Below are 12868 nucleotides of genomic sequence, written 5' to 3' on the forward strand. Positions count from 1 at the left end.
ACAGGCAGCACCCTCAAATCCTCGGAAGTATGAGATGCGCCCCAAAAATTGGAAAGGTGTATCTCACACGTACCGACACAGACTATCCCGCAATTTAATTGTTTTTACCCAAAGGTGTAGATTGAATAGCGGAATAGAAAATATGATATCAAAAGGTGTATGTATCTCACACGTACCGACACAGACTATCCCGCAATTTAATTGTTTTTACCCAAAGGTGTAGATTGAATAGCGGAATAGAAAATATGATATCAAAAGGTGTATGTATCTCACACGTACCGACACAGACTATCCCGCAATTTAATTGTTCATACCCAAAGGTTTTGATTGAATAGCGGAATAGAAAATATGATATCAAAAGGTGTATGTATCTCACACGTACCAACACAGACTATCCCGCAATTTAATTGTTTTTACCCAAAGGTGTAGATTGAATAGCGGAATAGAAAATATGATATCAAAAGGTGTATGCATCTCACACGTACCGACACAGACTATCCCGCAATTTAATTGTTTATACCCAAAGGTGTAGATTGAATAGCGGAATAGAAAATATTATCAAAAAAAAGGTGTATGTATCTCACACGTACAGAACCAGACTAGGCCCCAATTACTATTTTATGTACCCCCAAAGGCAGGATGAGGAGTAGGAGAGTTCAGAACAGGCAGCACCCTCAAATCCTCGGCAGTATGAGATGCACCCCAAAAATTGGAAAGGTGTATCTCACACGTACCGACACAGACTATCCCGCAATTTAATTGTTTATACCCAAAGGTTTTGATTGAATAGCGGAATAGAAAATATGATATCAAAAGGTGTATGTATCTCACACGTAGAGACCCAGACTAGGCCCAAATGACTATTTTTTGTACCCCCAAAGGCAGGATGAGGAGTAGGAGGAGTTCGGAACAGGCAGCACCCTCAAATCCTCGGAAGTATGAGATGCGCCCCAAAAATTGGAAAGGTGTATCTCACACGTACCGACACAGACTATCCCGCAATTTAATTGTTTATACCCAAAGGTTTTGATTGAATAGCGGAATAGAAAATATGATATCAAAAGGTGTATGTATCTCACACGTAGAGACCCAGACTAGGCCCAAATTACTATTTTTTGTACCCCCAAAGGCAGGATGAGGAGTAGGAGGAGTTCAGAACAGGCAGCACCCTCAAATCCTCGGAAGTATGAGATGCACCCTAAAAATTGGAAAGGTGTATCTCACACGTACCGACACAGACTATCCCGCAATTTAATTGTTTATACCCAAAAGTTTTGATTGAATAGCAGAATAGAAAATATGATATAAAATTGGTGATTTATCAATAGCACATGTGAACAGCAGTGTCTTATATCAGTCAGCTCTGCTGCAGGCTATGGAGGGAAAAAAAAAATCCCCTTTTAAGTTTGTAATTTTTAACTAGATTAGTACAGACTATGCCACAATTTAATTTTTTTAACCCAAGGGTGTATATTGAATAGGGGAATAGAAAAAAGTGTATAACTTTTGAAATCACTCAATAATAGCACATGTGTGAACACAGCAGTGTATTATCACAGTCAGCACAGCAGCACTGAAGGAAAAACGCTGCACACAGTGACTGATAAAAAAGACTTTTCTCCCTCCTCCTCAGTGGGCAAAAAAGATTGTGTTCACTGCACCCCACACACAGCAAAATCGATGTGGACCAGCTCTGCTGCAGGCTATGGAGGGAAAAAAAAATTCCCCTTTTAAGTTTGTAATTTTTAACTAGATTAGTACAGACTATGCCACAATTTAATTTTTTTAACCCAAGGGTGTATATTGAATAGTGGAATAGAAAAAAGTGTATATCTTTTGAAATCACTCAATAATAGCACATGTGAACACAGCAGCACAGCAGCACTGAAGGAAAAACGCTGCACACAGTGACTGATAAAAAAGACTTTTCTCCCTCCTCCTCAGTGGGCAAAAAGATTGTGTTCACTGCACCCCACACACAGCAAAATCGATGTGGACCACTGACACCTGCCTATCTCCAGACTCTCCCTAAAAGGATCGATAAGATCGGTCACTGCCGGCACTGCAAACCCCCCCCCCCACACACAGCAAAATCGATTGTAGAACACTGACCCTAAAAATCAGCAGCCTCGCCCTAAAATGCCTATATCTCGCCCTGCCTAAAACACTCCGACCTGTCCCTCAATACTATTCGGACACAAATGATTTTTGCCTGTCTGTCCCTAATCAGCAGCCAGCACGTATGATGTGTGCTCTATCCCTGAACTACAGCATAATGACGCAGCGGCGCTCCGTCTCGAACTTATAAAGACTTGGTCACATGCTTCAGATGGCCAATCACAGCTACTAATACATTTGTAGGCATGGCTGGGATGGCTTAAGGCACACCAGTTAAACGCTTGTTGATTGGCTGTTGAAAGCCCGCCATGAAAAGCGCGCCAATACATACAAAACCCGGAAATAAAATTACCGAACACAGATTTTTACCCGAACATACAGTAAAGTTTTCGGGTCCGTGTTCGGGTAACAAAAATCCAATTATTCGGTACGAACACGAATAATATAGTCCGTGTTCGCTCAACCCTACCCAAAATCATTCTTCCGTTGCTTTTCTGATGCTTTAAAAAATGAACAATTGAGCCTACTTGACTATGTCTACATTCTTTGATAGTAACTTCTTGATTTACCTGGTTCATGGAGAACTTTGCTGTTCACATCCTCTCCACAGAAAGTCTTTGTTTTGTATCTGTAGTAGGCGGCCTCTGCATAGCAATACATGGAGATAGAATGAAGAGGCAGAGACTTTTTTTCTGGAGGGACTGTCCAGGTTTCAGAGACCGTATTGTGAAGATATTTGTGGAGCCCTAAGTGTAAAACTTTGAGGGGATTTAAATTATTCTTGTAAGGTATTCCATAACCTTTCCTCTTTAAACCCAAAGTGAATTTTATTAGGTTGACATGCAGTCAGTGCATTATGTAGGAGTAGAGATTATTATGCTATATATGCTGATTAAGGCAGAAGAAAGTTTGAGTGTAGATTAAATGTAGTATAGTATAATGGCCTCTGAGATAGATTTTTTTGTTTTATTTATGTATTTTCTGGTAAACCTAGGACGGGCATTTATAAATTTGTATGCCATTAAATGGGCAATCACTGCAATGTGCATCTTAATTCATATTTTAAATAGTGTTTATGGTAATGCCCTGATTAAAAACTTGTATGGCTTTAAATGTTCTACTTCACAAAAATAATGAGAACAAACACAATCTACCTGACTGGAATCCGGAATGACTTAGTTTGATTGTTGAGGCTTATCCAATACAGCTCTGTCAAGACTGTGAGTTCTTCAGAAAAGTAGTCTAGGCTTATCTCTCATTTGGGAAGCATTACCTTTCCGATGTGTTAAGCTTTATTGATGAGCTTGAAAATCTAACTTTGCAATTGGCAAGTTAAAACTTCTTAAAATGGGAGATTTGAAAATGCCCCAATCTCTATTGAGAACATGCCTGTTATAAAATAGCTTTCTGAGCTTAATCATCAGAGTTTGGCTTTTGAAAAAAAAGGTTATTTGACAAAAGAGTATTTAAAGCCTAATAGCCATTCTTTTTTTTTTTTTTTTTGTTAATTGTGGATATCTTTGGGAAAGAGAATTCCAATTGGGGTTTTACTGCTGTCAGGGGCTAACCTACAGAAATTTCCCCTCACATCCTGTCCCGGGAACAGCCGTTTCCCTAGACCGTAAGTGAAGAAAATGCTCCAACAGTAACACAAACAAAAGTTAAAAGTTTTTTTTTCTCTTTCATTCATTGAGGGACACAGCTCCATATCTTCTTTGACCCTTCGGTTATGCTGCTCTCCATAGCAGTAGGACACTAGGGGGAAAAAAATGACTATGCCCATAGGACTGTCCAAGGGGTATACTCCCACTTCCTGCTATAGGACTTACATTTTTTTTCTGCCTAGTCAGGAGGAAGGACCTAGTTCCTTGCTGGAATCTCTGGTCCTAGCATTTTTCTTTTTTAAACTGAATTTTTTTCTTTTATTATTTTCTGAACTACAATCAAGTCTGTTCAAGTGAGAACTACAATCAACTCCTGGACTGGGCAACGCATTGGATATCCTTGGACCTTTGCAGTCTTCCCAGTCTGGCCAGCGAACATGACCCGACCGCAGCTCCGCGCTAGGTCGTCCGCGACACAGCCCCACTTGACGGGGGCTGGCCGTTGAGTTAAACATCTCGCAAGGACGCAAAGCCCTGGTCACGACCTGAGTCGCAGTGTACCTCTGGCCCACAGCACCCCCCATTCCAAGATAGAACGGTGGTCTGCCCGATTCCAAGGTGTGGTGAATAGTGTCCCCCCTTCTCTCTGGTAAATGCTCGGGGTGGATGCGGGCCCCTCCCCAGGTTGGTAGGCCCCCAATGTGTCCTTCCTTCCCAAATGACACCAGCTCCCCCCTACATCCCCCCTTTCTCCCCCCCCCCCGGTTGGTCATACCATCTACATGTATTGAGGTGTTCAGCAGTGATGGGGGAGGGGGCGCCACGCCGGCTGACCAGTCAAACATTCTGGAGTGATGGTCCTGGTGGGGGTCCCTGCCAGTCCCCCCCTTGCTAGCTGCATGTACCTGGGGGTCCTGGGGGCGCTGCTGGTTTCCGGTGGATGGTTCCTAATGGTGGCGGCCATGTTTGTGTAGCTCAGCGGCCATGTTTTGGTAGTTTCCCATTGATTTCAATGCAGCGGCCAGACTGTGTAGACTGTGGAGCGGGGATTCGGCGGTGGGCCTCTAGTGGCAGTGCCTGCGCTTCCTTTTCCTCTCTGATCGCAGCATGGCTTGCAGTTTGGCGCTCTGTTTCTCTCCTGAGTCGGTGGCGGTGAGTCCCTGTGGGTGTACATTGCTCCCTCTTTCTGCTATAGCAGTGTTTTTGGTGCGCTGGGACCTGTGGTGCCAATGGTACAGCGGTGGTGGGGGATTTTCCTGATTTTGCTGGCGGTCCCCAGATTAACAATGGAGTCCCTGGAACATGTGTCATCACCTGACCCACTCTCAGAAGCTGCAGGACCCTCTGGGTCTCAGTCTGCCCTGGCGGCCATGACGGCGGTCCTGCAGTCACTGGTGTCCAAAGTTGGCAAAAAACGCCCCCCACCTTCACCTGCATCCTCTGCCTCCTCAGATTCCAAGGTTGATTTGGCAGATGCAAGTCAACCCACTGGGTCTGCATCCATGCACCCTGTGTGCTCTGACAGTGAGGATGAATCCTCTTCTACGGCTGCACATGAAAAGGCGCTTGTGGAGGCACTGATTGTATCAGTTCGGGGAACTTTAAAATTGGAAGACACAGCAAATGCCCTGCCAGCATATTGTCGCAAGTCAGTGGGGTTCCCCAAAATGCATGGTCGGGATACCGGTTTCACTAGGAGGTATCCTTTTGAAGAAAACTGGTGGTGGATTCTCAGGTTTCCAGGTCAAATAAAGCCACACTACTGCCGGTGGAGAACTCTCCTTCCTTTAAATACCCGGTTGGCAAGAGAGCCGAATCTCTAGTCTGATACCTTTTTACCATGGCCGGTTTAATTTTGAGGCTGGTGTTTGCCATAAAGAAAAAAATAGTGCAGCGCTATCCGATATGGTGCAACCCATATACATAAAGGTGAAGTATTAAATAAATAACACTAAATGAAAACAGTGAACAGCAAAGTCCATAAGGTGATAAATGTGAATCCAAAAATAAAAAGTCCCAGAGAGGGGATTTTAGACCGGAAGACTTGAATCCAAAGATAAAGGCAGGAGTACACCCATGATATATACGTAGCAGAGTGGCAGCTTACCAGAAGCTGGGGCCTCCAACCTAATGGAACGGCCACACACGCTTTAGATATGAATCCAGGTGGATCGCCTCCTTCATAGACCAGGTAATCAAGTGTATTCCTCTACACCATATGGGAACTCCAAACATGATATCATAAATGTGTAGGGGGAAATAAGCAGCACATAGCATAATCCCGTTTAAATGCACACAAAGATTTATTAAAATTGCACTTACAATGGGTAGCTTGCGTATAGGCACCTCAGAAACATCAAAGCCAAGGCAGAAATCGCGGCGCCCCGCTTGTATGTAAAAGCCGGCGTCTAGGGGGCGTGACAGTTTTGCGTCCGGTACCGCCCGACCGGTTTCGTCATACGTGACGTTGCCCCGGACAAAGCTTCTGCGCCAGGGTTTGGAAGGGGGTCAGCATCCTCCTGAGCTGACGGAGCTTGCTGATTAGTTGGTACAGGAGTTGCGGTATTTCTCTGGATTCGGCTCCTTTAGCCTGCAGTGTGTCTGTGACAGCTGTGACTCTTCGCCAAATGATTTGGCTGAAATGCTGGTCTGCGGACCAGGCTTCCAAAAAGGTGCTGACTGATCTCCCCTTTGTAGAAGACCGCCTGTTCGGAGTTTCTATTGAAGTGATCAATAAAGGTCTTATGGGAGGTAAGGGTACCCTGCTTTGATAGGTCACCAAGAGCAAAGAGCCTTGTTGCAAGCATGGTCCTTTCTTCTCGGCTCACAAACGGCTTTTTGTCCCAGGACAAGGGATCAAAATATTCCTGTAACTTCGTTACCCTGGTTTGGTAAGTCAAAAGCGGGTTCCACTGGTCCCACAGACAAGTCTACTTCTGCCTGAAGGGGCGCCCTCACCCGTACCTGGGTTAGGGGGACGTCTTTTCTTCTTTCCAGACCCATGGACCTCTATAATTCAAGACAAATTGGTCCACGAGTTGATTCGGTCCGGTTACAAGATCGAGTTTTGGTCCTTGCCTCCAGCAAGGTTCTTCCCTTCCAACTTGCGTCTGTCCCCAGATCGTCTGGAAGGCCTTCTCAGGGTGGTACAGGATCTGCTATTTCAAGGAGTCATTGTACCAGTTCCGGAATGTTTTCGGGGATTTTTTCAAACCTGTTTTCTGTCCCCCAGGAAGGAAGGCAAGGTTTGTCCAATCTTGGATCTCAAGGCCCTAAACCGCTTTGTGCGTGTTCAGAAATTTCAGATGAGTTTATTCGCACGGTAGTGGCACCCCTTCATCAAGGGGATTTTTTGGCCTCTGTCGATATCAAGGACGCTTACCTTCCTATTCCAATATATGCTGGGCACCAGCGTTTTCTTCGCGTTGCCATGGGCGAGGAGCACTATCAGTTTGTGGCGTTACCGTTTTGTCTCACCTCAGCTCCTCGGGTGTTCACAAAAGTTTTGGCCCCGATGTTAGCTTTGTTCAGGCAGAGGGGAATTGCGGTACTGGGGTACCTGGCCGATCTCCTTCTGCGCACAGTGTCTCCGACTGTCTTAAAAGACGATTTGGACATCACTGTGCGAACCTTGCAAGAGTTGGGCTGGACAATTGGAAATTCTGAAGTTGCAGCATGCGATTTGGCTCCTGTTATCCAACCGACGGTCATCTCTCAGGACTTGCATGCAAGTGCTGGGCTTGATGGTCTCCACCTTCAAGGTTGTTCCATTTGCTCAATTCCATACCAGTCCTCTGCAAAAGGAGATTCTTGCCAAATGGTACAAGAATCCACAGTCCCCAGATAACCTGATCCTGTTGAGCCGAGGTACCATGGGGTCCTTGATATGGTGGCTCCGCTCCCCGGCGCTTCGATGGGCAAAATCCTTTCTCCCCCTGTACTGGATGGGTGGGGAGGTGTCTTGGGCACAGATCCAGCTCAAGGGGATTGGACTAAGAAGGGGTCCAGTCTGCCAATCAATGTCCCAGAGATTCGGGTGATCAGGCTTTGCCTGTCCCTGTGGATGGATCGTCTGCAGGGGTGCCCGGTAAGGATTCAATCAAACAACACCACGGCTGTGGCATATGCCAATCACTTTTGGTGCCCCGGCGGCCAGAGAAGTGGCTGGCATTCTAAGGTGTGCAGAACGCTTTGTTCTATCTCTCTACTGTGCACATTCTATAGGTGGAAAATTGGCAGGCGGACTACCTCAGTCGGCAGGCCCTTGATCAGGACGAATGGTCTCTTCACCCAAAGGTGTTTCATCAACTTTTTCTCCGGTGGGGGACTACCAATGTGAACCTGTTAGCCTCTTGTCTCAACCGGAAGGTTGAGAGGTTTGTGGCAAGGTCTCGGGATCCTCTGGCCGATGCCTCGGACGCTCTAGTGGCACCTTGGGGTTGCGATGCCACGGGCGCTCTAGTGGCACCTTGGGGTTGCGATGCCACGGGCGCTCTAGTGGCACCTTGGGGTTGGTATTGTCGAATGTATGCCTTTCCTCTATTAAAACTTCTCCTGAGACTTCTGCGCAGAATCGAGGCAGAAGGGATTCCATTCATTCTAGTGGCCCCAGACTGGCCTCGCCGGTCTTGGTATGCAGGCCTAGTAAGACTGGTAGCCGATGCCCCTTAGAAACTCCCTCTCAGAGAAAATATTTTGTCTCAAGGACCGATGTTCTATTCTGTTTACGGTCGCTGGCTTTAACTGCTTGGCTATTGAAAGACAGGTACTGAGGGACAGAGGGTTGTCAGATTTGGTAATTCCTACACTGTTGAAAGCTAGGAAATATAGGAAGATTTATCATCCAGTTTGGATGGCGTACATTATTTGGTGTGAGTCTTGGGGGTTTTTTTCCATTCCTTTTTGGTGTCCCATCTGCTGAAGTTTCTAAAAAATGGTGTATGGTTTGGCCCTGGGCACCATCAAGGGCCAGATTTCCACTTTGGCAATCTTCTTCCAACGCCATTGACCACAGATTCTTTGGTTCAGGGGGTACGCCATCTGGCTCCTCCCATAAGGTCCCCGGTACCTTCATGGGACCTCAATTTTGGTAATGTTGGTTCTTCAAAAACCTCCTTTTGAAAATTTTCGTGATCTTCCTCTGTTTACTTTGTCATAGAAGGTGGCTTTTTTGGTGGCTATTACTTCTGCATGCAGGGTGTTCGAGTTGGCTGCGTTGTCCTGTCGGTCACCTTACCTGGTAGTTCACAGGGACAAAGTGGTGTTATGTCCCTGCCAGTCATTCCTTCCTAAGGTCATCTTGGTTTTCCACTTTAATGAAGACATTGTGTTGCCTTCCTTGTGCCCTAAGCCAAAACATCCTAAAGAAATTGCCTTGCATTCCCTGGATGTCGTACGGGCAATCAGGGTGTACCTGGCGGCAACTACATAGATTCGAAAATTGTATTCCTTAATTGTCCTTACGAATCTGCTGTGACCATTTCCAGATGGATCAGGCAGACGGTGGTGCAGGCCTATTCCATCAAGGGTCAGGTTCCTCCTTTCACTGTTGAGAGCGCTTAGTGCCTCCTGGGCCTTCTGTGATCAGGCGTCAGTGGTTCAGGTGTGCAAGGCGGCCACATGGTTGTCTGTGCACACATTCACAAAAGTTTTACAAGGTGGATGTACTCGCATCTGCGGATGCTACTCTTGGCCGCAAAGTTTTTTGCAGCCTGCTGTTGCAGAGGCTCCTGCCTTTTAAGGGTGTATTTTTCTTTGGTAGGTAAGCTCCAGTTGTTCCTGGTTGAGCTCCTGGTTGACCTGGTTGTCTATGTTTAGCCCTTTTGTGAAATATGTTTATTGCGCTGTGTTTTCCCACCTCTCATGTTGGCACTGCTTTGGGACATCCCAAGGGTCAAAGAAGATATGAAGCTGTGTCCGTCAATGAACAAAAGCAAAAGATGGATTTTTGTCTTACCGTAAAATCCTTTTCTCTGATGTTCATTGATGGACACAGCACCCACCCCTCTGTTGAGTTGGGTTATGTATTCCTTTGACACTGCCTGTTACAAAACTGAAGTCCTATAGCAGGAAGTGGGAGTATACCCCCTAGGACGGCCCTATGGGCGTAGTCTGTTTTTTTCCACCTAGTGTCCTACTTTTATAGAGAGCAGCATAACCCAAGGGTCAAAGAAGATATGGAGCTGTGTCCGTCAATGAACATCAGAGAAAAGGATTTTCAGTAAAATACATTTATCTTTTTGGTTTTAACATGGCAAAATGTGGAACATTTCAAGGGGCATGAATACTTTTTCAAGGCACTGTATGGAGTGGCATTATGTTACTGCACTTACCCTCCCTGTCATTATCCTCCCCTGTCATTATCCTCCCCTGTCATTATCCTCCCCTGTCATTATCCTCCCCTGTCATTATCCTCCCCTGTCATTATCCTCCCCTGTCATTATCCTCCCCTGTCATTATCCTCCCCTGTCATTAGCTATGCCTGTGCCCAGGATTGATGACATGGATGAGTGAGTTTGAGGTGGAGTAACTTGGCCGGACCTTAACCTGATACAACACCTTGAATGAATGCATTAGTGCAGAGACTGCAAGCCAAGCCTTCCCAGAAGAGTTGAAGATGTTATATCTGCTAAGGGTGGGCCAACTCCATGTTGAACCTTATAGACTAAAGGCCCGTACACACGCGTCGAAAATTGGCAGGGAATTTTTGGCCAACGTCCGATCTGCCGATTTTTGGCTTGTTAGTATGATGCTTCCGACAACCGACTCTAACTTTTCCGCCGAAAAAAATCTGGTGTGCAGACTATAAAATTTTTGTTGGCCGTCAAAACACGGCCGATTTTCGTGCAGTCAGTACAGATTTCGACAGGGAAAAATCTGATGAGCAAGTCTGGGCATGCTCAGAGAAGAAAGAACACAAAGAAATCAAACCAACACATGACATCACTTCTGAAGTAGATTTTTGTTGGGCGAGAAAATTCGTGTGCAGTCTAGGCACATTCCAACCAACAAAAAACCACTCTGGACAAAAGTCGGACGATCGGTCGGCCGATAATCGTTGCGTGTGTACAGGGCTTAAGACCTGGATGCCATTAAAGTTCATGTGCATGGAAGGGCAGGCATCTCAATACTTTTAACAATATAGTGTATGATCGGATTCCTGGATCTCAGTATCTCAGCACTGCCATTCAATGTAAAATGATAAATCATTTTCTCTCCTGACTGATTAACTGGTTTAAATGAATCATATTTGAGACCAAATCAATCAGAAGGGAAGTTATAGCTATTTAATTTTCTTTTGCAATTTGATCATTTTGATCGAATTGCAGAAAAATTGTATAAGAAAAAAAGTCAGTGTCTATGGGCACCATTAGAGAGGATTTCCTCCTACGTTGAAAAGGTTTCACTCACTCTCTCCAGTCAGTAGGAGAAATTTTCTTTCTGGGACACAAACAGTAAAAAATAAATGATTTCAAAAGGTTCTAACCCCTCATCACTCTATCTGAAACTACCATGATTAATAAAATAAAAAACTAAAATGTTAACGTTTTAATCATACCATAAGTGGGAGATTTTCTTCCCCCCTTCCACGTTTTAGTATAATGCAGATTTTTATCATAGGTGGACTACAATTATTTAACATTCCTAATACAATGGCCAATATAACACAATCCTGTATTCTTCACATATTACTGTGCATTTTAAGTGAGAAAGTGCAAGGAATAACCACCTGTACATTTATAAATTATTGTAACCCCCATACACATTGCTCAGATTTCTCTAATATTATTTGCTTTGCTAATTAAAATTTAGTATCGAATTACTCACCCTTGTTATTAATGGTTTGCACATTTTTTTATTTTTACATTTTATTCTTTAATTAAAGCCTAATCTTTTTGCCCACTGACAGATTACATCCGAACATTCACATGGGACAAGAAACTTGAAATGGTTGTTAAATCTACTGGCATCCTGGGTGGCCAAGGTTAGTTGATCATTTATCTAGATTTTTGCTTTGTGGCTTTTAGCATCAATTACATGTAAATACGTTGCCTTGTATCATGACTTGGCAATATCATCTTTCTATGCTACATTCAGAGGCTCTGCACGATTTTGCCAGTGGCAGATGATAACTAAGATAAAAGCATTCAACTACAGCTGTAAGGGAGCTGCTAATGAGTAGTCTAAAAGAACCTACAAAGTGTATGGGGAATGTTCTATTCTTCCAGGTAATCGTAGGGTAGTGTCCTTATTCTGTATGCAGTACCTTTTTATGTGTTTGCTTTTAAGTAGCTGGAATTATGTATAAATAAGCTTTTTGTGAATAGGTAGCTTTGCAAAGCACTACTTGACAGCTTATTTAGGATCCGTAAGTGGAGTAAGACAGCACTTTGGATAGTAAAACTTACCACACAATGTACATTAGACCTATAACGGAGTGCCTGCATAGTAAAGACCTGCTGAGTGCCTGCATAGTAAAGTGTGGTCTTATATGACCTCTTGCACACTTTAAAGGCCAATTTACATCTATGCTCTGCACCAATGAGCACATTACCACAGCACACATTACATGATGATGCATTATAATGCCATTCATTTTGAATACAGTAGCACCCCAACACTCTAAGGCAATGCACAGCAAAAATTGAGCCATGCCTTATATTTCATGCATCAGAATAGGTTACACAATCTTTATACTTGAATTAAAATATTTTTGCGTTTACATTTTCAAATGATGCTTTATATCTGAGTGCAGGGTGCAAAAATGGCTGTGAACATTTCCTACAGACCAAAGTCCAGAAACTAATAAAAACTGCTAGTCTGGGAATTTTACAGAAGTTAGGCTATACTATACAGTATTATTATATGTACTCAATACAATGGTCAGATTTAGTTTTTACCAGTCATATCATCCACAGGGTCTCTTTTAGGATTAAAATTGTGCAATACCATTGCAATCAAATAAGTTAGCAAATAATGTGATTACAATCATAGTTTTGAAACCCTTCATAAATGAAGGTTTTATGGAGCACTGTGGATTTCTCAAACTATCACTTCTAGAAACCTCAGAAGGAAGGGAAGACAGACCTCTCTGACTCATTCATTTGTGTGTGTGTACATTTCAATTTGAGCTAATGAGGTCTGCA

At 44.1% G+C, this 12868-nt stretch overlaps 1 protein-coding gene across 3 annotated transcripts in view; it reads left to right on the plus strand.

The window, feature by feature from the left end:
• The window catches only part of PIKFYVE (phosphoinositide kinase, FYVE-type zinc finger containing), a 583956-nt gene that overhangs the window by 562902 nt on the left and 8186 nt on the right, over nt 1-12868 (plus strand). For all 3 annotated transcript variants that reach the window (XM_082260055.1, XM_082260056.1, XM_082260057.1), the window contains one exon: nt 11632-11706. In XM_082260055.1, coding sequence (XP_082116181.1) covers nt 11632-11706 — 75 coding nt within the window. The remainder of the gene's footprint in view (nt 1-11631; nt 11707-12868) is intronic.

This window comes from Pelophylax lessonae (assembly GCF_965119305.1).
Source record: "Pelophylax lessonae genome assembly, chromosome: 6".
Taxonomy (NCBI): domain Eukaryota; kingdom Metazoa; phylum Chordata; class Amphibia; order Anura; family Ranidae; genus Pelophylax; species Pelophylax lessonae.